At 39.5% G+C, this 27832-nt stretch overlaps 1 protein-coding gene across 11 annotated transcripts in view; it reads left to right on the top strand.

Moving 5' to 3' along the window:
* Positions 1 to 27832, top strand: part of ANO5 (anoctamin 5) — a 56353-nt gene that overhangs the window by 3250 nt on the left and 25271 nt on the right. For 2 of the 11 annotated variants that reach the window (XM_065065495.1, XM_065065490.1), the window contains exons 2-5: positions 10896 to 10966; positions 16020 to 16067; positions 21401 to 21442; positions 22625 to 22738. In XM_065065495.1, coding sequence (XP_064921567.1) covers positions 10896 to 10966; positions 16020 to 16067; positions 21401 to 21442; positions 22625 to 22738 — 275 coding nt within the window. Of the gene's footprint in view, positions 1 to 8984; positions 9030 to 10895; positions 10967 to 16019; positions 16068 to 21397; positions 21443 to 22624; positions 22739 to 27832 lie in introns of all 11 variants that reach the window. The other 9 variants (XM_065065492.1, XM_065065488.1, XM_065065496.1 and 6 more) reach the window with 6 other exon arrangements.

Below are 27832 nucleotides of genomic sequence, written 5' to 3'. Positions count from 1 at the left end.
GTAGCCTGCTTTTGGGAACTGATCCTGACAACTTGCATATCGTCTTGTATCTATTTTTTGTATACATGCTGTGGTGCTTTTAATGAGAAAATAAAAGCTAAGCTCATTCCACCACAGCTGTTATGTATGGATTTTATCCAGAGATTGTTGCAGCTAAAAAAGAAAATAAATTAACAAATCATTTTTTTAAAAAATTGGCTTTGGAGTGGTGACTGAGACTTATAACACTTTTCTTTTAGATGAGGACCCTGCATGTGAGGTTAAAGTCACGTTTATACCCTCTACTCTGTAGCCCAGTGGATGGCAAAGCGGAGCAGCTCTCCAGGAGGGATTAAGTCTCTCGCATTCCTTCTTAACCCAGTAGCAATTATGTGGGAAGTTTAGGCCAGGCTTGGGAGAGCTGGGCAATCCAGCTCAATTCCCTCTGGTGAAGAACTGAGTGGTGAATGCTCTTTACCCCCTATTTAAAAGCAGCTCTGCAGCTTCACCTTTTTGCTCAGAAAAGGAAAGAAAGTGCTCCATGGCTGTTTGTCCCTTGCAGAGGTTACTGGAGGGATGGGCTTTGTTCCAGCTGTGGGCAGAGGTTTTGTGCTGGGAGTGCCAAATAAATGGGAAGGAAGCACCTGAAACCTCACTGCAGCACTAGTGGAAAGGTGGATGTCCAGTGCATAGGGGTTTGATTTTCTTTTTTTATTTTAATAATAAAAATCTGGCTTTGGATCTAAGCAAAACTCAACATTTTGAAAGTATAACTACAGCTGGAAGGTTTCCAGCCTTTGCTGCTGGTCAGTGAAATGATGCCCTAAGCACGATGTCACATCCTGTAGGTAATTCTCAGTTTACAAACAAAACTCAAAGTTACTTTGCTTTTCAAGTTTATTTAGCAGGTGCATTAGCAGCACGTTTGGGGAACTAAAGCCCATGTTGACATGCTAGTTTTTGCACTCTAGGAAAGTTTCTCCAGAAATAAGATAACTGTATCTTGAAACGGAAGCGCACTTTTAACCTCTATGTACAAATGATTAATAAGTACTACGATGCAAGGAAAAACTAGGATGAGATACAAGGGCGCTACTAAAAATGTGCTTTGAAAATTATGCTGAGAGCTGTTGGCAGGTGTTTTGTGGGGAACAACAAACCAACCCCTCGCCCCCCCAAAAAAAACCCAAGCAAAATGAGAAAACCAAACACCATTGTCTTCATATTTAGTAGCTGTAAACTAATGAGTTGGACATACTCATGGAGTACAGTCACCTAATAGAAACATGTAATTAAGAAAGTATAGGTAATGTAACAATGTGGCAAGAGCTGCTGGTTCAGATATTAAGTGGCAAGGTAATAATCAGTGAACTTTTCCACTAGTTTTTTATTGTTATCTGGGGCTGAACTGAAGAGTGGTGAGTGTCGTTGCCAGGTTGTGCTTCATTATTTAGCAGTAATTTCATTGTATTTGGCAGTAGCTTTTCACCTGTGCATGTGCATAAATGCACGAAAGGGAAGGAACATCCTTGTGTCCTGTTGATAGGGATAGTTCTTGCAATTATAGCATAGTTATGGAAGGGTTTTGAGGTGTCGGCTTCCTGCAGAAAGCTGAATAATATGTCAGGAATTATTTATAGATAAAACATTGTGTAGGGGAGGAGCTGGTTCTAGGTCAGGACTTGATTACTTGCATTGTACTATGGAGATGTGTGTGTTTCTTTCAAGGGCCTCCTGGAAGAACCGAAAGCGGTTAAACCCACGGTGTTCATGCTGTGGTCTGTGTGTGCCAAGAAATGGGGTGTTAGCGGGCTGGTTAGCTGCTGCTGATAAAAAAAGAGGAAAATAAGGCAGGAAACCCTCGTGCAACTGTGCTGATGTGCATTGTCAGCACTAACTACCTGTCTTAATGTAAAATAATACTATTCTTAACTCACCTCTCTTGGTGGGCAAAGGAATGCAACAGGAAAATCTGTGTGTGAGGGTGGTTCCCCAGAATGGTTGAGAAAATAATTCCATATCTGCAATACTTATATTTCAGTAATCCAGTAAAGGCTTCTGAATCTTTCTGTGTATTCAGAATATATCCACGTGGGAATTCAGATTGCTCTTTCCACACCACATCAAGGCAGAACTAGCACGTATCCTCACACACCGCAGACCTGCCTTCAGTCTCTCTCTTTAGGCCCTGTTTTCATCTTTAGTTTCACTATGTGGGGTTTCAGCTTTAGTTATAACTGGTGCCCAAGAAATGAGGAGAGAAATTATCTTGAGTCCTGTTTACACCGTTGTAATCTGGAATTTTCAATAGATACCATAGATTAAAGCAGGAGTGTCAAACTCATTTTCACTGGGGGCCACATCAGCCTCGCGGTTGCCTTCAAAGAGCTGAGTGTAATTTTAGGACTGTGTAAATGTAATGACTCCTACATTAGTTCAGTCCTAAAATTACATTTGGTGTTTTGAAGGCAACCGTGAGGCTGATGTCGCCCCCGATGAAAATGAGTTTGACACCCCTGGATTAAAAAGGGTTATGAGATTCACTACTTTTTTTTTTTTTGCATTTGCAGTATAGTAGTCTGTTACCATTAAGAATAAATTAAGAATAGACCAACATTTGCTGTTACTTTTGTTAAAAGACTTAATTCTAAGCTGCTGTTTCAAATCAGACTTTTTTTCCAGTGCATGTGGATCACCCATTTACACAAAACAGTACAATAAAAGCACTTCAGTATTTCACATGTTGCTTTGCCTGGGTCTTTTGGTGCTATTGGAGGCATTCTCCACTGGATCTCAATGAGGACCCATTGAGGTAGTGAAGCTCCAAATGCTGGTTTTTAGGAAGTGAGAATATCTTTGGGTGAATTCCAGTCTTCTAACTGGAAATCCCAAGTGATCCTTTGTCTTCCTTCGCAGGCTCCCAAGGGTAAAAGTGAAATCTGAGGCCTTTGGCAAGAGAGCAGAAGGCCAGCAAGGCATCTGGGTAGGGCTTGTGATAGAGATGGCTGGCCTTTAATTTTCTGTGCTAGTCCGAAATTAGAAAGGGCCCTGTGGCTTGTTATTCCAAGGGGTTTTCTTAACTATCAGGTAGGAAATGGGAGAGCCTATGTTTGTACAATTTATAGCGTGCCACAAATATACCATGCTAGTGAATGAATGACTTGCAGACATGGTTTGGTGCTGTTGGCAAGCGGGATGCCAGCGTGTACCTCAGTCCTGTTAATCGATGGGTGTTTACTTAAAAAGCTCTAAGTGATGGGAGCCGTGGTCCATTTCCCTGCTCATTTTCTTGATTGATAGGAACTGTTTCTCTCTGAGGTCGGTATATAACTTCCAGAGTTATTCCATCATCTTTGAAGTAATTCAGACAGAAAATGTTGAGTTTTGCAAACTCGTACGTCAGGAAATAAAAAAAAAAGTTGATGGGATTTGTTTGTAAAAAGTCTTTCTATACTGGTATATTTTTATGTTAATATGAGAAAATTAAATACTTGGTGAATATACCAGTGAAATTCCCAATGATGCATTTCATTGGAAGCATAACTGAAATAGTATTGAACTAGGTAGAGCAGATGAAATTGGCCATCTGAAATTAAATGTCTGGGTAGCATGAAACTGAGGAGTACTGCCAGAGGACAGGAAATTCATGACATGTCTTTTTTAATATATATTGCTTTTTACTTTCTTAATGAAAGTACAAGTTATATGCGTTCCTAGTTTATGGTAAACCCCTTCCCAGCATTTTTTCACTATTTCCTCATTGTTAGTTCCCTGTTCATGTACCACTTTTCTCCTCTCCTCTCCTCTCCTCTCCTCTCCTCTCCTCTCCTCTCCTCTCCTCTCCTCTCCTCTCCTCTCCTCTCCTCTCCTCTCCTCTCCTCTCCTCTCCTCTCCTCTCCTCTCCTCTCCTCTCCTCTCCTCTCCTCTCCTCTCCTCTCCTCTCCTCTCCTCTCCTCTCCTCTCCTCTCCTCTCATCTGCCATACAAGGGTGGGCATGTAGTGAATAATACATTGGGCCCTCCAATACTTTTGAAAACGTGTGTGTTGCAAATGCTGAAAGAAGTTAGAGATTGTGTTGCTTCAGGGTTACATGAGTGATTTCAGTGGGAGAAATGCATTAATGAGCGATGCTGTAAGATTTTAAGTGTCTCTCTGGGAACAGCAGGAAGGCAGCCCTGTACTTAACACTTTTTGAGGTGCTGATCATTCCCTTGGGCTGTGATGAAAAGCAATACTGTGGCTCCCTTTTCTTCAGCTTTTTTGAAGGAAATCGCAAGCACCTGGTGCTTTTATATTCATATATGTGCAAGGCAACTGCCTGAGCTGTTTTTCTGCCTCTGCAGTCAGATGGTGCTGATGAAATCTGGCCCCACACATCCGAATAGTTTAAGTACAAACAAGCACAGCCATTTGCTTCAGGAGCTGTCAGGTCATCTGCAATCTGGTATTTTACCACCCTGCTCTTAGGAGGTTTATTTGCCATCCCCTTTAATTACATGCATCGAAATGCTAGACAATTAACAAATACCTGACTTTCTACAGCTGTCACTGATCTGGGCTTTCTTTTTTTTCATTGCATTTGAACCTATTAATCAGTTTATTTGTGTCCTTCTGCAAAATGCTGATGCCTGAAAGCTGCAAGTGCTAAACTCAGTGCTCACAGGATGCTTTAGCTTTGGTCTGTGCTGGTACGTCCAATATGATTATGGTTATTGCCTTGACCGCACTGAAATGCTGTTCAGGTTCAAGTTCTGTGTTACAACACTATGCTTGTGTTTTTTTTGCTAAAAACAGATTTGCACCACTCTTTTTTTTATTATTATTATTTTCTTTAGCCAAGTGCTTTCAATTAAAAGAAGAGATTTTATAGCTCTTTAAAAGGAAGGCGGCTGAGGGTAAACCTCAAGTTCTGATATAAAATACTCGTTTATTATACCAGAGATTAGAACTGAGGACTTCATGACTTTTCCAAATGCTAAATGAGATTTTCTTATTGTTAGGAGCAGATTTCTCTTCTGTATATTTTTGCCTATATGAAATATTGTTGTTTGTTTCCTTTTACTTTCTATGTGTTGACAAATATCTGTTCTCTGGAACCACTTGTTTAATAATAAAACACATGCTGAAAATTAATATGCCTGTGAAGCAAACCATACTTGAAAGCAATCTTTTTTAAGGGAATCATAAAGTTATTTTAAAATATTCTGAATACATTTTCTTGGATTTATGGAGAATTTTATGTTTTCATGTTAAAGAATAGTTTTAAATTTTTAGGAGCAGCTCTGCGTGTGCACGAAGCACCAATTCAAGTGTAATTTTGAGATGGACTCTGGTTCAGCGGTGCAGGTGGGTCCTCAGTGCCCCTGCGCAACTCGGTCATCCAGCTCTGGGAGGAGATGGTCAATATACACATAAATTTAGTTAATAAGTCATTTTAAAGCTGTAATTTTCTTAGATATGGAAGCACTTTAGTCATGACGAAGCTCACTTGGAATGAGTGACCTTGTTCTGCAGAGATCTGTGTTCATTACACACTTTTGTCAATGACTCAGTGCTGAATCCTTGTCAAGGGTGGAAGTTGGTCAGAGTAGATCCCGCTGCAGCGGGAATCCCACCGCAAAGGACACGGTGCTGTAAAAAGCACATTGATTTAGTGATAAATAACCATGTTTTAAATTGGATTATCTTTTCTCTCAGGCAGGCCAGGTTACTGATTAATGGCAGGGCTCTATTAAGATGGTAACTTCAAGACATCTAGGAATAAAATCTTTCATTGTTTGGTAAGGATTTATATTAGGAATTTTCTTCATAGTACAAAGTAGCTACCTTGTAACAACTGCCATGTATATTTCAATGTTTTTATTATTGTTGGGTGGGTTTTTGGTTTATGTTATTGATGGTTGTTTTTGTTTGGTTATGGGGGTTTTGTTTATTTGTTTAGAGTTTTGTTTATTGTATGTTAACCATCAAAAACTTGCTCTAGGCATATATATGTGTGTAAACCTATATGTCAAAGGCATCAGACATACGCAGGAGAGTTTGGCAGGTCTGAAAGCTGTTTGTTTTCACCTGCTTGCTTTTGTTGACTGAATGGGATGCTGTTACTGTGTCTAAGGACATAGTGGAAATAAATGGAAGCAGTTATTTTGGAACCAACGCTGAAAGTAGTAGCAGTAGCAGTAGGAAAACTGTCTTACTGCTGCTGCCCATTAAACGGCTTGTCAGCACCTGCCTGAGAATCCTGGCTCTGGTTTGCCTTTGCAATACAATAGCTCTGTCAGAGGTCTTAGGTGTGCACATGCAGATGATTTTTTAGTTTAAGTAGCAAAATGAAAATTTTGATTCATAAACAGTCTATTTGGCTGCCACTTGGCTTTAGAAGCACCTAATCTGTTGATGTTTTTACTGGTAGACATCTACCAAGAGCTCTACTTGGAGCAGATGAATGGGGTTGATAGAAGTTGAAAGAAAGGAAAATTTAGATGCTTTCTCTTGGTTTTTCTGAGGCAGAGCTGCTGTGACCCTGCCAGGCTGCAGCATCCCCAGAGCAGCTGCTCCGTGTCCAGCGATACCTGAAGCGCTGCAGCACTGACCCAGCTTTTCTCTTCCCATCTGCCAGCAGACTAAGGATGCTGAAGTGACATAGATCATCATGTTTCAGGGACATCACTGGTTAGGTACAGTTAAAGATGCTGGAGCATCCCTGGCTTGGCCTCTGCTAGTAATTAAAAAAGCCAAGGATTTTTTCATTGGCCTTTGAGAACAAGTAGCACAGTCCAGCCACGTCCATAGCACCAAACTGTCTCCTTCCCCAGGCTGGGCTGACTTCTTCATGCTGTTTTGAAGAGCAGAACCTGGCCTGTGATGTCCTCCAAAGTGTGTTCTGCTCTGGTTGGACAGAGTGCACTAATAATTAAGTGAGCAGGTCTGTGGTTGGGCCTGGACCTTTTGTTTCCCTAGTTGAGGTATGGGTGTTGTGACCAGGACATGCTCTGTGACAGGTTGTACTTCTCCTAGAGAATGTGCAGCTCATTTTTGGTGCAGAGGGATACATCGCCAGTCCTGTGGCGTCTTGAAATGGTGATGCTTTCCTCACCTCAGCTATCACAAAAACATCTAATCGTAGGTTCATTTTGGTTGGAAGAAACCCTTAAGATCATCAAGTCCAACCATAACCTCACCCTGGCACTAAACCGTGTCCCTAAGAACATCATCTCCACATCTTTTAAACCCCTCCAGGGGCGACTCCTCCTCTGCCCTGGGCAGCCTGTTCCAGTGCTTCACAACCCTTTCTGTGAAGAAATTGTTCCTAATGTCCAATCTGAACCTTCCCTGGCACAACTTGAAGGGCTATTGGACGCTTTGATTTACAATGGCATTGTGACTTTTTTATGGCAACATGAATACATTTGCTCTTGTTTCATAAGCGTTTATAGATGAACTTAAACAGCGCTCGTCAAAATAAACAGAATTTCTTTCAAGCTGCTTGTTTTCTTGCAGGTGACTTTAAGTTTACAAAGCCAGTATTGCCATTGTTGTCAAAGAGAGTTTCCTGCTTTCTGTCAAATAAAGGGTTGGTAGGTCATGCATCTGGTCTCCCATTCATTTATCTGAGTTTTAAAGACATTCATTTGTACTTGAATAGCTTGTGTGCCAGTTCTGTAAATTGCAGATACAGTAATGTCTTTGAAAACCCATGAGCATGTTGGCGTCCGGACCACTGAGCAGTTTTGTCTTTCCTCATGGAATGAATAAAAAGGCTTTGAAGGACAACTTCTTGATTCCTGAAATATTAATCATATTAAACCACTTCTTTTAACCAGGAGGTCAAGACATGGAATTAAATTCCTTTTTTTTTTTTTTCCCAAAAAATGTCTCTTTTCAATGTAGAAAAATAAAGTGATTCAGATACTGTGAATGAAGTTGAGCTATTGTAATCTAATCTAATCATTTCAATACACAAGAAGCCATTTTTCGTGCTTGTTAGGGAAATCGTAAGATGGCACTAATTAAAATACCTTCTTTTTGTGGGGTAAACCACATATATTTTAAGGGGCAAAATTAGTCTGGATTACATTCTCCAGTCTTGAGTTCTGAACTGTTTTGTAGTCCTGCTGATCTGATCGTTTGGGTCTGACATTGAAACAGAAACGGCCTGTAATTCCTCGGGTTGGCACACCAAAGGTTTATAAGTAGGTTGCCCTGTGGTGGGGTGGAGTCTGGGACAGCATACGTTAATACTGCAAAATTATAGACCATTCAAAGCTCACTTATTTCTAATAATGTGCAAAATCCCAAGGCACGTGTTTAAGGAGTTACAAATAATTGTGTGCAGAACTGTAAGGCTGTTGGAGACGACGGTTGCATTGTGTAAAAGACATTTCTTTCAGCTGGGGTATGTGCATGCCCGTGAAAGGCCAATGGTTTGAATAAATATTGAAATTTTGTATGTCTGAAGCAATTTTAATGGGTTCTGATAGTCGTAGTGTGGTTCTGGGGTTAATTTTGTACAAAAAATTTGGAAGGAGTGACTGTAATTTGTAAAAGTGCATTTTATACTGAAGGGCTATTTATTCTTAGCAGATGTCCTCATTCATTCTTCTTGGTGTGCAGGAGTTTGTAGATCTCTTCACATACAGTAGAGCGTGTAGTGTTGAAAAACAAGGCCGTTCCCTTAAATATAATGGATTTATTGGGATATTATTGTTTTACTCTCTCTTTAGATATGAAGTTATAATTTCTTGAAGAATTTTAAAGGTGTTTTCTTGGCTAGCAGAAACTATTACATTCCTCCCTGCTGCTCATATGCAAAAGTGGCATCTTTGTGTTGCTGAATGATGTGCCTGGAGAAAAAGGTCTAGGTCACGGTCTCTTGTTTCCAGGGCTTGTTTGTTGTTTGGATATAGTGGCCGTACTGTAAAGGATAGAGGAGAATTATTAAACGGGTTCATGTTCAGAGTGGATTTTCCTTCTGGTTCTTACTGAAGTGTCTTTTCCTTTTAAAGATGACATTGTGGTTCTCACCAAGTTCAAGCCATCGTGGTCAGAAGGTATCGTACTAACCAGCATCGCGCCTTCCTCCCTGTTGTATGTCTGCTCTGTCCTCTTGTATTTTTTTCCTGTGAGAGCCTCTTGGAAATCTGATTTAAGTTCCTATGAGTCATCGCTATCACATATGAGCCAAGCTTTTTGCAATGTGGTTTACAAGTAAATTTCTAGCTATCTGTAGGCAGCCCTTTTGGTTAGGAATTAATTGAACATCTCTGTTCCCTGTTTTTGTTGCAGTTGTGATGTGCGGCTCCTCTATACCTTCCTATATGACTTCAACATGCATTTCTTTCCTGCTTAGGAACGCTGTTATGTGTTTTGTAAGGAGGGAACGTAAAGCGTGTTGTGCTTCTCAGTTAACATATGTTTTACATTCTCTCTTTGCCACCTTGGATGCTGCACTGGGGTTATTCAGTTTTATTCCCCAGGATCAGAGATACTGAGAGAATTTTGTTTCACAAGTTGCATAAGTAATCAGCTGTGGTGCTAGGAGAGCATTTCAAATGTACAACTCAGAATCACGCTTGTTCCCGAGGTTAAACTTTCACAACTACAGAAAGGATAATCCAAGGCTGCTGTTGGGGGCCGTGGAATCACTATTTATGATACTTTTGGGCAGGCAGAATGACCTCAAATTATCAACTTCCACACTAACTTTCTAGAGGTGACTTAATGCTCTTCTCCCAACTTGCATCGCCATATGCAACATCTTTCTATAGGTGCACGAATAAAACTTAGATTTTCAAATTATATCAACTAATACAGATTTTGCAGGCATACTTTGCTTTAGCAGAACAGCATGCAACAACTGTGAATGTCTTGGCATTCAGACACTTCGTTATATGTTATATACCATTGCACACTATTGCCCAGTTTCTCGTCACATCGTATGTACAGTTACAAATTACAAAGACCATTTTCTGTAAGTGAACTTAGACAGCTTGAGAGCACTTTGTTTCCTCTATTTTATTTTTTCTTTTGCCTAAGTATCTTATTATAGATTTTTAGACAAAACAGTTTATATCCTGCCTGGCTGCAATTTTGACATCAAATATTTGAAGGTTCTGGAAAAATAAAAGGAGAGTAGGTTGTGTTTTATTGGTAGGACTAATCTAGCCTTAGATGTCCCACAGCGGTCCAGTCTAAGCTGTGCTAGTCAGTCTGTCCAGTCTAAGCTGTACCCACCAATACTTCCTGCTGTGATTTTTCCCTATAATGTTAACATTCCCCTGTATGTTAACATTTACATAAGCGTCCATGGTGGACTGGCTATATTTGCAGGAAAGTCAGGTCAGATTTCAATACTGTTGTTAAGTTCAAGGTGAGGATTTTATTTTATTTTAAGTAATAAGAAGCTTGGTGGTTAAAGTTGATATTGCTGTGCTTGATCCTGTCAGCATATCTCCATTATGTGGGCATCTATAATCTTGAGGTATGCACCATTAATTCCTTAGCAACAAAAAAATAATTCAATTTCTAGCAAAACCCCAGAGATAACTGAACTTGATAAGTGAGGCAGCAAAGCTGCAAGTGTTAGACTCTCGTAGACATCACCTATCAGGCATTTGAGACAATGAATATCTCATCAAATATGTGATGCTGATGGATTTTTGTTTGTCACATCTTAAACTGTGTTCCTGTGTCTGCAAGGTCACAACCAGGTAGGACAGACTGAGTATCTTGTGTCTCCCAGTGGTTTTTTTTCCCTTCAAAGAACTGTTCGTGCAGATTTTATGTGGCTGAGTAGTATTTTCCAGCTTTTGCTTGTTTGTAGTTCCATGCCCTCGAGGTTCACTTCGTTTTCAGCTACAATCATGTTTTAAAATAAGGAATGTATTTATGTGAATCTTTCTTTCCATGTTCCTTAGGGGAAGAATGCAATGGACCCTTATGTGAAACTGTTTCATCTGCAGACTCAGAAATCCCCAGCAGCTCCGAGGTAAGATCCAGTACAGACGGTGCTAATTCATTACTGGTAGGAAGAAAGAGGAACAGTAGCTGTGAAAGAGAGATTTAGTTTTAAAAACAATATTTCTTTCAGATTGTCTTATACTTCCTTTTTTATGCATGTCGACATTTCCTCCTCTAGTGTTCTGAAGGAGCAAAACCATGAAAGCGCCACTGACACTCATTGAGTCTTACAACAGATTTACAAATGTTAGCGCTGCAACGCAGTGGTGGTAGGAAACAGTGTTTCCAGTATCACCCTTGAAATGAGAAACAATCATTTGATGTTTTGGCAATTGGAAAAACATAATGCTTCTGCACAAACCCAGCACTTTGTTTCATGCTGCAAACTATGTTGCTGGCTCGGTAGGGAAATCAAGGCAGTCGTGTTCCTCTACTCTAGGAACTTTGTGGCAGTGCAGCAAGACTTATGAAAAAGCAAATGAAGGTTTGAGTTTTAGGAATGCGGTCTCATTTATCTGATTTTTGCTTTCCATGCGTTAGGCAGACATAAAGCTACAGAGTTAATCTTCTTGCCCCCTTTCACACTCTTATCAGCCACAACAGGCTTAGTGCTTGATGATCAATGTCCTAGATATTCAGGTTAAGTCTAGCCTTAAAGCTTTTCCATGAATTCATTCCAGAAGTAAGGTAGCCCTGGTTTCTTTTTCCATACAATGCTAATCCTTTATCTTCATGTGTTGTCACAACTTTAGTATTCTTCTCTATAAACTGGTAGAATTCATTTTCCTGCAGTTCTCCACTGGGCTGCCTTCTGTCATCCTCAATGTGTTCCCATAGGAACTGAGCCGGGTCATCTGCCCTGCCATAAAAAACAAGCCATGATTTCTCCCCTTTCCACCAGGACCCTTTTTAGCTCAGGTCAACGTGCTTTGTTCTTGTTTTGAAAGACAGCACATTTCTCTACTTTATAATTTTACTTTAGTGGCATCCTTGTGTAACATCCTTGTTACTTAAACCATGAACTTTGTTCCTGCAATTGGAAAATACGAAAGCTTAGAAGTCTTAAAACAATAAGGTCAGGTAATTTTAAAATGGTAATGGAATTCGTTCATAAAAAGACCATTGGGATAGAGTTAAATGAATTACATTCAAGTCATAACTTCATTATGCTTGGGCTGTCTTTTCTTTTGGAAGAGAAGAAACATAACATACAATAACAATACGCTTCTGCTCAGCAGTAGGGAGGAAAAGCAAAGTCCTTATTGTTGATTTAGCAACAGCAGGGGAAAAAGAAATCTAGATTCAAATGTAGAAAGCAGAAAACATTACCTATCCATAATTCAGTGGCGCTTTTTTCCTTTGGTAATCTGTATAGGAGCATGTGATATGTACACAAGGAATGATGCGAGTAAAACAAAAAAGAAGGTGAAAAACAGTCTGTAGTGAAACCTGCCAACACATAGACAGAAGTCAGATGAAATCCAGGGCTCAAAAAGCAATTGAGTCTCCTGTCAGTGGCACTTTGGTTCTTCCTCATGATTTTGCATTTGTGCTCTAATCCACTGCTGCTTCCCTAAATTACCCTTTTTTTTTGCCTTTTTTATATAATTTTTGTTGAGTTTCTTTATTTTTCTTCTTTTAATCTCCCACAAGGACAAAAGAAACGGGATTGCTTAGAGTTCAACAGCTTTTCCTATGCCAAGCCTTATAGCATGCGTCATTTCTAGATGCTGGGAAGCAAGGAGATATTTTCAGCACAGACTGGAGGGGAATAAAAATGGATATGCTAGGGGTATTTTCAAAAAGGCGCTGAGATGGGGACTGCTTCAAATTATCTCCTTTTTAGATCAATAATTCACAGACAGCGACTTCTGTTAGGGACCAGCAACCGTCCTAATCGAGTCTCCATATAGAATCTACCTGGATCAGGCTTTATGGTGTTTGTGTTCCAAAAAATGCATGAATTCCTCTGGAAGTTCTTTCAAGAAAATTGGAAAATCAATGAAAGAAAAGCTGAGAATCTGTTTTTTCTCTGTGCATTATAGGTATGCAAAGAGAGCACCAGAAAAATAGATATAATGGCATAATTCTGTTTTGATAGCACAGTGCATCTCTGTTCTGTGATTATAATTAGTCGTTCAAATTAAAAAGTAAACGAGGATGAGGCCCACTGACAAAATAGAGTTCTTATTCTTAAGAGGGAAGAAGGTCAGTTATATAATTTAAGATTGGAAGAAAGGTTTAAAAGTTGAGTTTGTATTGAATTTCCTGATAGTAAAATTCTAGGCTATAACCGTAAAGTTAGTACAGATTTTGTAGAAGACTTACTAACTAGTTTGTATTTTATTGACATCTGTAAGAGGTGTATGCTGAGGACTATTTGTCTACTATTCCAATTAAGAAGTGCAAAGTAATTTAAAATGTTTGCTTTGTGTGCATGTGGGCGCTGAGTTTCTCAGCCCATACGAGGCTGTGCTACTCTGAGTAAAGGTGCAGGATAGTGCCCTACTCTGGCTGCCAGAAGCTGGCAGTTCATTTAGCGCAGTTAAGGATGAAATGTTCACCTTTGCTGTTAATTTCCCACCAATGGAATGCTTACTAAACATTTCTGTTCAACAGGATTTTCCATATTGTAACTTGATTGTGAGATAATCTGAGAACAGGTCATTTTATTTAAGCCAGGTTAGCAGGAGTAAATGGGCAGAGCTCCATCCAATGTGGTAAAGCAAAGCGTTTTACCAAAATTAGGGATGTGAGACAGGTTGTTTATTTTGAGAGCAGCAGTTGCTGCAGGTGTTCCAAATGAACTGATTTATTTTCTCTGAAAAAACCACCATGATAACGTACATTACTTTCATGCTTGTTCATTTGCAATTCAGACCAGTGGCTTTTCAAGTAGAGAGAAACATAAAATACCATTATTAATACAACAGTGGATTCCAAAGTACGAAGGACCAGCCCAGCAGTGCTGCCAACCTTTGTTCTTGGTTTTCATCTCAACCAAGTTGGACTATTTGAGCATTTCTGAAAGCACAGGTTGGTTCTTGTTTCGGGGTTCGTGTGTTATGAAGACTGAAGCCCCATTGTGCTGTACATAGAATTTAGCATGTGATGAGAAAATGATGTCTCTCTAGAAGAGTTCTTGCACTTTAAATGTACAAGGTAAAGGTATGTTGACTATCATTATTTTTAATACATAACCAGCAGGACTTGAGCCAAATAATTTCAGGCAGTTGTACAGAGAGCAGGGGCAGTTCCCTGGTTTAGCAGGAAGGCGTTTCACAAAACAAATGGGAATGTACAAAGGGGTTTTGGCAGCTGGCCGCTGTTTTCATCCCACAGTTGAATGTTTCACTAAAGATATTACAATTTTATCTGGGAGTGAAGCAGTGTAGGCAGCACATGAGGTACAGCGGGTGTCTAAAATCCATAGTTACACTGAATTATGGAGGAGGTGGGAGCGGCACAGGATGGAGAGTTGGAAGAAAAGATGGGGACATCAAGAGCAAGGCTGCACTGTTATCAATGTCAAATTTGTACAGTACTTTACATGACAGGTATTTTCAGTGTACAATTGGAGAAAAACTTTCCATTTAAGTGTCTTAGCCCTTATTTCTCTACAAATAGTGCAGGTTTTTCCAGTAGCATCAGTGATGAGAGGATTAGACTTTAAAGCCAGTTCACGCTGTCGTAAGGTAAGGGCACAGTGCAGCTATTTATATTGGTATTTTTTCTCATGTGGATTCCTTGCCAAAACCAGATCAATCTCTCTGGGTTTGTTTGACTGAATTCTGAAAAGGACGTTTTTATCTTATTTAGATAAGCAAATACTCAGATGGCATCACGAAGAAAGAATGTAGAGATGTGTGTGTGTGTATTACTTGCAATGGAAATAAGAACAAAAATAGCGTGTTTCACAAAATTATAGGAGCGGGCCTGTGTTGTTTCTCTCAAGTAAAATTGTAATAAAAGTGAAAAATATTCACTTCTAATTTCAAAAATCATAGACAGTACTTTATGAAAACTGGATTTTGGGAAATGCGTATTTTTGAAATAATACAACCCCAAACCAATAAATGATGATACGATCATGAAATGAAGTGAATATTCTGCTTCTGTTGAAAGCTAATTCAATTCCATAGGGAACTGTCATATTTTCCTAATCCGCTTGCACTGTTTGGTTGCACCGTTTAAACCTGTCTATAATTTGTTTTCAGAAGCAGAACAGTGTGAGAAATTATTGACTAACAGAATTAGGTGTTGCCAAATTGCGTAGGGACTGTAAACCATCATTCATCCCAACAGCAAAGCCTCCAAGCCCCTTATTCCTGCCATTCCTGCCTGCAAAATATTCAGAGGACATTGCAGCACCCTCTGGGCCCCTGTACAGAAAAATAATGAGCACCCAGACCTTGTATTAATAAAACTAATACAACTAAAATCAGGGTAGGGCCTCAGCAGTCATGGATCAGAACTGGAAGCTGGGAAACCCTCACCAGTCTCGTTAGGTGGAACAACTGCAATTACTGATACCAATTTGCCTTGTCTACACTATGAGATTGATGATTTGTCTCCTCACATTTGTTTTTCTTCAGTTCACAGGATGTAATTTCAGTTTGTATTGAAAAAAATAGCTAAGAAGGGGTGTCACGTTTGTTCTGAATGCAAGTGCAGCCGTCTGTGCTATGTACATTTTCTCTCTTTGATGTGAAAATAACAACAATACTGTTAAAATTTGTTCTTTATCAGCTTGCAAATGGAAATCTGTGCCAAGTTGTCTAGACTTTGTTTTATGATGAGGATTACTGTATCGCTTTTATTGAAAGTTATTCTTACTAATATTTAAAAATCAATAGGGGCCATGCAAAAGTCAGTGGCGTAGGCTGGAGACCCAGCTCACCTGAGAGAGTAGAGCTTTGTTTAAACTTGCTCTAGACTGAAAACCCATCTATCGCTCAGAACAGCTCTTCAGCAACTTAAACCAGAAGCTGCACTGTTTCTTCTGAAATAGCCTTTTATTTGAAAGCGTCCTTTGCATCGTCGCTAACAACATTATGTTTTTCCCGTGATGCCACTGGCAGGGCCTAAACAGCACTGAGACTACTTTACTCATCCCCGAACATCAAGTGGTAAGCAGTAAGCGATATTCATGCTTCCCTGCATGAATCTGTGTGGCGTCTTCTCTTACCGTTTGCCAAAAAGTCCCTCACCTGAAAATTTTCCAGTTTCGAGGAAGCCATCATTCTAGAAATCGTTGTTTTTCTAGCATATAAAAACGAATGTGGTTTTTGAGATTATTCCCAGTGATGGCTTAAATGATAAATTCCAGCGAATCAAAAGGATAATAAATAAAATTGGAAAGTTAAGTAGTGGTGGAGTAAACTGGAAAGTTTGCTTTTTTTAGCATTGTTTTGGTTTGATGGTTATAGGGTACATTCTGACTGTGGTGTTATTAACAAATGTGGGATTCCTTTTTATCTGGAGGGCTCTCTGAGTCAGCATGATACTTTAAAATGTTTTAAAGAGCAAGAAATCCTGACACCATTTGAAATGTGTTTGTTGCCTTTTGGTTTGTTCTTATTGTAGCAAGTAATAAGGAAAGGCTTAAAATATCCTCTTGTTGAAATTCATAGCCAAGATAATTGTATTAATTGGTAAAATACCAGAAAAAAATAACCATTATGCTTTTATGGAGAGAAAAATTACAAAACTCATTTGAGATAACTGAAGAAGTACATGCTGAGGTGTATTCGAACTGTCTGCTTGCTTACATTGGGCTCTGGTGTCTTACATTAACATGTACGCTCCCTTAGCATATTTGTTGTGTTTCTTTGTTCTGCTCTTGTTCATTGTCTTTTATCCAGAGGGGCTTTTTCTGTGCATTTAGACTTTAGTGCAAACATCTTGGTGTCCTAAACGGTTTTGAAATGCATGTTTTCAAGCCTCCTGATTTTCCCGTGGTTCAAAATTGCAACACGAGCGTGGTAAAGGTGCAGAAAGCAGCTTCCAAGTTTGAGCTGCAAGAAATACTTGAGCTTTTGTGGGTTTTTTGTTGAATGGGAAAGGTTATAGTTTTGTATGCAACTTTGGAGCCTGCATGAAGCATAACTGGACATGGCGTTAAGATCTTGTGTTGTAAATTCACCTCTTTGAAGTGGGGAAGCACTTTGGCTGCCTGGATTCCTCCAAAGAAGAATATTGAAGAGAACTTCATGCGAAGGGGCTCTCTGCTCTAATGGGACCTGAGTTTACTGTGCAGAAACCAGGAATTTGGCTTTTTGATTTTCAGTAGGGTGCCTGTATATTTTCATACGTTGTGGAAATGCATTTCCAGGAGCATTTTGCTTTTGGAAACACATTTTATCAAGAGGTTGTATTTAGCACAGCAGCACTTTAATCACCATGTTTCTCATATAGCTGTAAGCAGGTTTAATTCTGTGAAGAGGGAGATGTATAAATGTTCTCTGTGCACTGGGGGTCAAGGGTGATAATTCTGTTTTTAAGCCATTGAATGTTTCCTACCCCTCCAATAGTGGAGGCTTTTCTTGTATTTTCATTCAGCTTTCAAGCCCTTGTATTTTTGTCCATTTTCTGAATTTTTTTCTGCAGTGGATTTTTAATTCATAAGTTAACGAATTCCTTTGTGATACAGTTATTTTGGTTTGTTACATTGTCTGTGATAAAATAATTTGCCTGAATGATTATCAAAGGTGTGCAGCAAATAAATATTTGGTTTGTAGACTGTATCTTGTAAGCAAAATGTTGCAAATCAATTTTATTTTGTAATTTCAGGTAGTTTTCTTGTCTGGTAATGTAGGACTTTGATAATAGAACTGTGCTGGTGGGCATCATGTTATTGACATAACTTTTCAGCATACCCGTTACTAATAGACACAGATTCTTCACCGTGCTGTAACTCTAATGAAGCTCATATCTTGGCTTCCTCTGTCTCAAATTGGTGTTGGTTACTGCTTTGGTACAGAAATCACTGTTTTAAACCATCTTCCCACCCTGAGGTACAAAAAGCAGAAGATGAAGGACGCTGAGGTCTGAACCCACAGTCCCAGCTCTGTGAGGTCGGACACTTGTGAAACCTTGGACTCTGGGGAGCTGAGTTTGGGAAGTGTGGTTCTGAATGTAGGCCCCTGAGAAACCTGCAGTTTTCTGACTGAATATTAATCTGAAAAGCACTGCTCGAAGCCAAGTTCTTTGGTCTTTGAAGTACAGACATGGTGAGAGCTGGGATATTGAGTAGCAAGGGGTATTTGGAGGAAGCTCCATTGCCTGCAAGGAGAGAGCTGCACCGAGCGGCCTGTGGGGACGTAAATTTCCGGTTAGGTAGATAGCCAGAAATAGAAATCCCCGAGTCCTGTGAAAATATACAGGATTAGATCATCCAGGTATGATCTGTAAGATGTATTTGCTTTTCAGGTGCTGTGATATTGTTAGACCACCGAGGGCTGGCAGATTGTGCTGACCAAGGTCAGCTGCCTGTGTGCTTTGGTGTGGGGCCAGGGAAGTGTTGACCACGGTCTCTTCAGCTTCACTCCAAAGCTGCTTTTCTGAAGCACTTTCTGTGTTTAGCGGTTGATACCACAGCCAGCAGTTCCCTTTCCCCTCTCGCTGTTTGCTTTGGCCCTGGAGAGGCCTGTCTGGGCCACTGGTGCGAGCAAGGTGGCCAAGGCTTGAGCAGGAGGGTTTTGATGGATTTGGATGTAGCGTGTGACCATCAACCGGCATTTACACCCTTCACACCAAAGCAGTTTGGGCAGAACTGACCGTGATGGGATGTTGTGGCCTTACTTCATCTTGAGCTGTGCTTTGTTTATTTTTGTACTGACATCTTGGTCTTTCTTATAACCTGTCCTGTCTGAGTCCCTAATGCGAGGATTGCAAATCCAGGTACGTGGAAGGTTGGTTGAAGGTGGGTCCACACCCTGACCTCCACTGGATGTCTAGCCAGAAGTTATCGCTTATGGCGTAACTAGAAATATTAATTCTGTATGAATCCAGTCAGTTTGCACTTACGTAGCCACATCAAAAGAAAATTTCCCTCTTTATGATAGACCATACAGGGTTCAATTAGCACATCTGTCTACAGGCTACAAAGTCTTATAGTTCCTATAGAGGTAATTAAGACTATTAAAACTGGGAAGTTACTACTGGAGAACGGGAGAGCAGTATTTGTTTTTGAACAAGTAGCTTTTGTAAACTTGCTTTGTAGCTGATGGATTTATTGAACGTTTTGGAAGTAGCACCATTTCATAGAATCATACACTGGCTTGGACTGGAAGGGACCTCTGGAGGTCTCCGTGACCAATCTCCTCCTCAAGGCAAGGCTGATTTCAAACTTAGATCAGGTTGCTCAGTGAGGGCCTTGCTTGGTCAAGCTGTGTGATCTCTGAGGATGGAGATGACACAGTCAATCTGGGCAACCTGTTGTACCTGTTCCTGCTCAACCCCACCCTCAATCCAGGAGGAATTTCCCTGTTGCAACTTGTGGCTCTTGCCTCTTGAGTTTTCACCATACACCTCGGGGCTCCATCTCTTTTGTAATTCATTATTGGCTGTTATTCAATTATTCCAAAGCTGCGTGGGGAAGTTTGAATTTGGTTACTTGTATTCCAGAAGGTACACATCACACAATATCTGCTTCAATGAGGTGTAACTTCATTGAATAACTGCAGGTTGTCTAAGATCAATTAATTTGAATACAGTTCTGGAAGGAGCTGTTAAAGAATGAGATGTACTGATCCGTAATGTTTTATGATTCACTGCTGCGACCAGTGCAAATTAGTAACATTTTATATATTTTAAACCTGTGAGTGCACATTTATGCACAGAACGGCATGAATATGCAAGACTGATCTTGTTCTTCTTGTGAAATCCAAACGCAGCAAAATGGAAAGGAATAATTTATGGGTTTAATAAGTAGGTCTGTCACTATCCATGACGAATAATCCTATGTACAGGAAAGGGAAATGATAAGTATTCCCCTTCTCAAAGCAGATCCAAGGATGACTACTGCATCTTCTTAAATTGATAGTCAGGCCTTTAATGACTGAGCAGGATTCTGATACATTCTAGAAAATTGGCAAACTTTGACACTACAGACAAATTATTACTTCCATTGTATGGAATAGTCTAATTTATAACTATGCTGCCCAAGGAATTAGGGACACTCCTTTGGCAGGAGCCTTTTGTGAAATAAACATTATTTATTGACCGTTATACTTCTTTGTGTATATGGATTTTGGTAGTTTATTAGGACAGTGTCTACACTCACACAATCTCTGTCTTTTTAAACTACGAGTTCAGTTTTAGGCGGATTCCCAAGATTGTAAGTTGTTAGAATGCACTTTGGGCTTCACTTGCTGTAATGTTGAATAATTCCAGTGCTGTTGATGCTACGTAGATACAGGTGTGGTTCTGTGTTAAGTTAACATCTAAACAGTTGCGATTTGCTTGTCACAATTGTATTTACAAAAATGCCATAAGCACAAAATAGAATAAGAAAAGGCTGTTTCTTTTCTTTTGTTCTGTTGGATTCCATTGTTTTTGTGACTCCCCCTTAGTCTTGCATTATTATGTACTGCATTTGGAAACAAAAGCATTTTCTGAGGTAGCTGTCCTGCTTTCAGTCTTACAAAGTAATCTGCTCTAATTGATCTGCCGTAAATATTTCTCAAGTAGAAAAATGATGAAAAACCCAACAGAATTGCCAAAGAGGGAAGGCAAAAAGACATTGCAGCATTTTCAGAAGTGGTTTTGTTTGATTTGTAGCTCCCAAAGGCTCAGATAGTTTCAGAAACACAGGAATTCTCCAGCATGCCTGGATGGTCTGAGCCGGCTGCTGCCTGCGTTCAGCAGTTACCGGCGTCTATGGTGAAAACGCATGAAGTCGTGCAACACTGTGACACAATAAGGATGTTTTTAATTATTATTATTAAATTTGAGCCTGTCTGAAGACAAACACATGTCCTGGAGTATGCGGATTTTATTGCTTGTAATATTGTCCGCTCTGGAATTACCTGGTTGCCATTTGTCTTTTTATGTCCCTGTGGGTCCAGCCTGAGCGTAACAGAAACAGGCTCACACTGTTCATTACCCAGCACTTGTTTTGATACCTTTGCATTCCATTCTAATAAACTTCCAATTGTTCTTTTTTAAAAAATCTGCTTAAGTATCCAAACCATGGCAATTAGCATTATAGGAGTCATTATTTTAAACCAACTGAGTTTATTATCCAGATGGTTGCCAGCACAGCTTTGCCTTTAGTACAAAAGGCATTATAGTTATAATGTTTGTGGGTGCTTCTATATTTTAATAGTTGGAGGCTTTTCTTGGCTTTTTTAAGGACACGGATTTGTTACTAACTTTAGTTTTGGGGTGTGCTGGCAGCTGGTTTGGGTTTGGGGGAGGAACCATGGGCTCACTAACTACTTGTTGGTTATTCCGGCAGAGTGGAAGGAGATATAATCTGTTCCTGAAGCGACGTCTCAGGGTAAAAACCATTGATGAATAATATTGCAAGTGGCTCGGATGGCTGCAGTAATAACATGCTTCACTGTGTGGTGCCTTTTGTTAACTGGGAGCAAGATTCACATTACAAAGTTCCCTGAGAAAGAACAGGATATTTTTCCCGTGCATCCTTGCATAGCTTAAGAGGGAGAAGACAGAGACGTATCCCTCTCAATTGTTATTTTTTTGTTCCTACTCTAATAAAATGAAAACCCAGTCTTGTATAAGTACAATTTTTGTGATAGCTGTGGTTAAAAAAACCAACACCAACCTTCCTTAGCATGGAGTTAAATTGAGACCAGAGAATTAGTTTCTATGGAGAGCACTTCGCTGGATGAACCTCCAGTCCTATAAAGAGTTTGATAGAGCTGAATATTGATATGATAATAAATAATATTACCTAATATTGTGTTGAGATCCCTAGGAGAGTGAAGTAATAGCCTTTATTTCCTTAACATTAATTGCTGTTGTCTAATGAGTGAAAAAGATGAATGTTGTTACTATGACATTCTGGCATGCTGAGAACTGAAAGTATGACCTTTAATAGACCAATTAGAATACTAATTACCCGGTTACGTTGATAACCTTTCAGTAGATGTTTTTTTTCCCCTCCAAGAAAGTAAGTACTCTATTTTGAAATGTAACCCCTGTGTTGTTTGTGTGCATTTTCACATGTAATCATTGCTGGAACGTGTTTCTCTGTGGTGGTTGGTTTAGTGACTCTTGCTACGTAGAAGAAAACGCATGGAATTCACATTTTGCTACCTGCTTCGGGTCAATGAACCGTGCCCTGGCTGGGTTTTGTGTGGTGACATTGTGACTAACTGCAGGAAAAAACCCCATGCTATCAGATAACACTTGTCTCGATCATTTATGACACACTAGTAAAGACTGTGATGGTGGCATTGCTCACAGGTATTGCTACACTAACGTATATTTATTCTTCATATATTAATTATTTACATGTAGAGTTTGTGGACATAAGCAGCTAATTTTGAAGTTATTTTAACTGGATATATCCCTTGTTAAAACTTGCACAAATGTGTCTTCAGCTATGAAGAAATTGAAGAATTGAGACAATTTGGGGAACTTCTTTGTCTTCTGTTACATTTTAGAGCGACAGCAATACTTGCTCTTTTTAATCACATGCCTGTGTCTTCCACAGATTGATAAAAGACATCAAAGCAAAGATTCTATTTTCTTCAGGGATGGTGTCAGGAGAATTGATTTTGTTCTCTCCTATGTGGATGATCTCAATAAGGAATGGGAAAAAAAGTTGGTAAGTTTGACTTTTTGAGGTCCTCTTAATTCTTATCTATCATAACCCAAATATCAGTTGCTAAGCCTTTCAAATCACTGCACTCAGCTGGAATTGGACTTAAAATTTTGATAGGTATGTAAAAAGCTGTTCTATGTACTGAAATTTCTGTGTAATTTACTGTTGTGCATTAGGACCCAATGTTATTAGATATTTGGGGCTTTATTTACTGAATTGATCGCTCTCCGTTACTTAGGTTGGTCAATGTATTACACAATCAGTGCCAAGTAATCCAAATGGCTTTGTTTTCTTCATTTAACAGTCTTGCAGTTACCTGTGGCTGTGGTGAAACTGTACATGTAAATAGTTAAATGAAGGAGGTTTCTTTTAAATAAGCAAAGCATTATCCATATGAGATGTAACGGTAATTTTTTTCCCCTATCCTTTGCTTGAGTTAGAGCAGACATAGATTCTCAGGTCCAAGGATCCAGGCAATTTTCCTTTTAAGACTTTTTTAAAATAAATACTCAGAGTAAAACAAACAGCGCGTCTGCTATTTGAGCGTTTCCCTGTGCTTGACTTGCACTCTGCATATGTGTATTTATTCTTCTAGAAGAATATTTAAAGTGACTTTGATAAGAGACCTCCTGTGTATAATAACAGAGCATGAAGTTTGAGCTTTCTCTAAAATGCTGGTTAGTGATCATCCCTGAGCTTCCGAGCGCGACCCATTTGACTGAATGGTGGCAGTAGGTCAGATGGAATCAGTAAATTATATGTATTTGTTCTTGCTAACACTGACACTTGAGGTCTAACTTGACTAACATGTAAATTCAAGCTATATAAAAAAATCTAGAGCTATGAGATGCAGTCAAGACAAATAAATACTTTATATAAAGCACAATATTTAAAAGAATAGAAATGGCAGGGATTTAAATTATTTTGTTTTCTCTTGATTCATTGCCTTCTTTCTGCCAGGAGAGGTTACATTTACAAACTAGTCTCTCCAATTTATATCTCAAAATTAAAAAAGAGAGGGAAACTAAAGAAACTTCATTCTCATGTAATCATATTATTCAGAAAAATAAGGATATTGGAAGAAAACTGTGCTGAGGCTTATGACAAAATCATGATCAAAACTAAAGGTCTGTGAAGTAAAAAACTTTTCCTACCTGTATCTTGTCATATTAAAGCATTTCATAATTAAAAATTATCATTTCCTCTGAACAAAAACTGCAACATTGGGTTGTTCAAAAGAATTGCTGACTGCTTTCAGTCCTTTATGAAGGAAAGAGTGTTTTCATTAAGGAGTTATGCTGGGTACACTTGCACCCAAATCTGACCCAGTGTAGAGCTCAGCCCCTTACTCTTGTTACCTTAAGAAATGCAAGAATCTACGTCATTGTCTCTGGTGTTTTTCCCAGCTTAAGCATCTCCCAGGCAGCGTTTCTCAACTGGCCACGTTGAGGAGATTAGTTTGGCAGACCAGGGTTACATTATAGCTAAGAGACCATAGGTTTTAAAAAGAAAAAGTACATTTTTCAAACCCACACTGACTTTGTCAGCCTGTAATCCAGCTAAATTACTTCTCCCATAAAGCAAAATGCATTTAAAAAAGAAGGGAGAGGAGGCCAGTCTGCAGAGAGAAGAAAGATACCCATGTAAACTATGTGAAAGCAACTCTTAAAATAAACTTTTCCATTAGTCATACTCAAATAACATGAGGAAAGAAATGGAGACTATTTAGGTACAGTTTCAAGTGGGAAGGAGAACAAGCCAGATGCTCAGTCTGGTTGCTTATTTGTGTTTTGTGCAGCAATTTCCATTTCATTGCTTTATGGGTTGTTAGGGGGTAGCGGGAATCTTTGCCAGACCAGAGGCCACGTACGTGGGCATCGTTATGGGCTGAAGGATTCACATGGGGAAGAACCCAAGAGTTAGAGCTAATATTGTAGTTCTTCTTTGAGGTAAAGATGTGCTTGGTTAGGAAGAAATGTCTTGCAAAAGGCTGGAACATCCACATCAAGTTGCATGAGATTTAATTCTGTATGTGTCTGCTACTCGTAAAAGAGTTTATGGCCCCATGGAAGGTGTTTGGTCTATGGCCCTATAGGTAACTCACAAGGCACAAATATATCCATGTTACAGCGTATCCATTTTTACACAGTTCCTGGGTTATCTGCTAAGAAAAGGAAATTTGCCCTATATTTATGTTTTATATTTGTACAATGAAATGCCCATAAGTTAATGCAAATTTCTTGGCACAGAAGTACTGTGCTGTTGTCTTTGTGGGAACAAGATTTAAATATTGATGCGCTGCAGCCTTTGGAATCCATCTGACACGTTGTACTTGCCATTGTACAGTCATCACAGGACAGAAATGTGAATTTCTTTTACTGAATACAATGACACAGCAAATTGGAACAGCTAAGAATAGAAATCTTCATAGGAAGAGAATAACAGTTGTGACAAAGGGGTTTGTTTCCTTGTCTCGAGGAAACAGCTTTATTCTGCATTGCTAAGAAAAGGATGAATAACTTCTTTGTGTATTTCAACACAGCCCTGATACAGACGGAGGAGACGGTCTGTTCATCTTCTCCCTTAGCTTCATGTAGAACAAATGCATTAACTACTTTGATGTTCCCCAGAAACTTTCCATCTTAAACTCTGTTTTGAACTCGCCTTCTATGAGCTACATTAATAAATCCGAAATACTAAGTCTCTCTAAACAAAAATTAGGATTATGTTTTTGCTTCCTTAAAGCCTTTAGCAGATAAGTGGAAATATTTTACCCACATACAAAGTGCATGTGTACGTGGAAAAATAAACAGAGTTTTAAAAAATATCTAACAAAGCATTCATGTATGACCAGGACATTTATTCTCCATAAGTGTATTTCTCCGCAAGAAACTCCAGAGCATTAAGACTCTGGGATCTCTGTGGAAAGTAACTTGTTCCGATGTTTACTGGAAGCAAAGTCCCCACTGTGTGATTGTTCCTAAAGTCCGTATTTATTTCCCAATGTCCTACCTAGGACTGCAGTTAGAATAAGCCTGAGCATCCTGATATGTAAAAGGCTTTTGTCAGCTTGGCGCTCCCTGCCTAAAGGAAGGGGAAAAGTGAGAAGGAGGAGTTTGATGAAGGAATAGTATGTTGTAAACTTGAAATTATTTTATTTTCCTGCTTATTGATTGTTGTTACTAGCAGTAACAGCATTCTTATCAAGAAAACAGGTTGATTACACTTGTCTATCTTCCTTGGGTATCTAATCCTGCAGTGTTGCATCTGCATTGGGTGTGTTAGTACCGCTGGACTTTGGATCTTGCTTTGTTAATCTTATCAGGATGGATCATTACAGCCCAGGATAAGTTAGATGGTGACGTGACCCCGTAAAGCAGGCGGGATATCCCCAGCGGTGCTGGGAGAGGTGGATGCTCTACTGGCAACTCACCCATATTGGCCACAGTGGTCTCAGAAAATGTGGTTTCAGTCCTTTACAGATGCTTTGGGGAGTCTTAAGAACTGTATTTAAACAAAGTGTAAATGTGAGGAAGGGCATTAGCCCACAAGTCCTGGTGTTCACTGCTGTTATTAGTTTTGTTGCTTCCCTATGTGACTGCAGGGCGGCATCTGTTGTGTAGTCACAAATACACTCACCAGGTCCAGCTTTTTAGGTTTGGGATAGTAAGCTCTATTAAGTACATATTAAAACAAAACAGCAGTAATCCAAGGGTACCTTTGGTCCATTTTAAGCCTTTAGCAGCAACATGAAGAAATCCAGTATTTGGCAAGAAACGGGTTAGCAAATTTTTTTGCAGGACATTGATTTCATCCTAAAGACGGTTGTTTCAAGTGACTGCAAAGTACAGCACATTCTCACAGGTTTCAGAGAAGGTGGCTTATGGGAAGAGAGCAAAGAGGTGAAAAGGGTATAACTTCTATCGGAGCAAAGCAATTTATCACAGTAAGTGTATAGTAGGGAAAAATCAGTAAGATGGGGCCAGACCCTTGGGCTCTGCACAGCAGGAGGAGGAGCTGGGATCTGGTGGCACAGAACCACTGAGCTACTCGCTTGGCTCTCCCCCAGTGTTTGTTTGGACAAAATATAACCCAGAACAGCACGTAGCTCTGGATACCAGGCCTGAATGTCAGCTCTTACACACCACTTTGACTGTAATGATAAATCACCTTTCATTGTATTGTTCTCTATTAGATCAGCAGGTCAGCACAGAAGAGTTCTGGGGTATGTTTATCCAGGCGCACGCAGGCAGGTTTGTGGGATAAATTAATTAAAAAATAATACATGGAATTGCATTTTCCCCAGCATGTGCTGTGACTCAGGAATGATCATATTTGCAAGTTTACCTAGGCCAGTGTCTAATTTAATATCTAATAATAGAATCAGATGTGACATATCAAAATACAAGGCCACTAACATGGACACGTCTTAGAGTAGATTTCAGAGCCATTAAAGCCATTCTTGTCTGTATTCATTTATCTGAGTAGTTAGTGCAAACTGAAATGCAAATAGAGCTTCCTGACCCTCACAGACACCCAGGAAAAGGAAACTGGCTGAAAACGATGGTGTTTTGCTTTGTTTGTTGTTTTTCTTTTTTAAAGTGTGCTTGAAAAATATCATGTAAGACCTCTCGATAGAGATTGCATCACCCAGCATGCACGTTTTAACCCATAAAGTGTTAGTCTACCTCGTGCTTTCTAATGAGGCTAGAGCTCAAATATTGAGCTTAACGTTTGGTTATTCCTGCAGTTCTTCAATGAAATGTGTATAATTAAAAGGAAATTAATAGGAGCAAAAATTCTACAGAGAATAAGGGGAAGAAAATCACCACCTTGGAATTACTTGGCAAAAGACAGCGTTCACGAATGTCGCAGGCTCAGCAAGGCCTTGGTGTATATCTGCATGAAGTCCAGGCTGGCTTTATGCAAGCTCAGCATATCTGAGCTTCCACAGGGTGATTTGTTAGCCTTATCTAGTTTTACAGTTCTGTTGTTTGGGAGGCATCCTGTTGGAATTGTGTGTTATCAGTACTTGAGCGTCTGTATCAGGTATGGTTGGTTAACTGGTAAGTAGCTATTGCTAGAAGGTCTTCCACG

The sequence above is a fragment of the Columba livia genome, chromosome 5 (assembly GCF_036013475.1).
Source record: "Columba livia isolate bColLiv1 breed racing homer chromosome 5, bColLiv1.pat.W.v2, whole genome shotgun sequence".
Taxonomy (NCBI): Eukaryota; Metazoa; Chordata; class Aves; order Columbiformes; family Columbidae; genus Columba; species Columba livia.
Note: the sequence above shows the minus strand (reverse complement) of the source record. Positions and strands in the feature narration are given on the sequence as shown.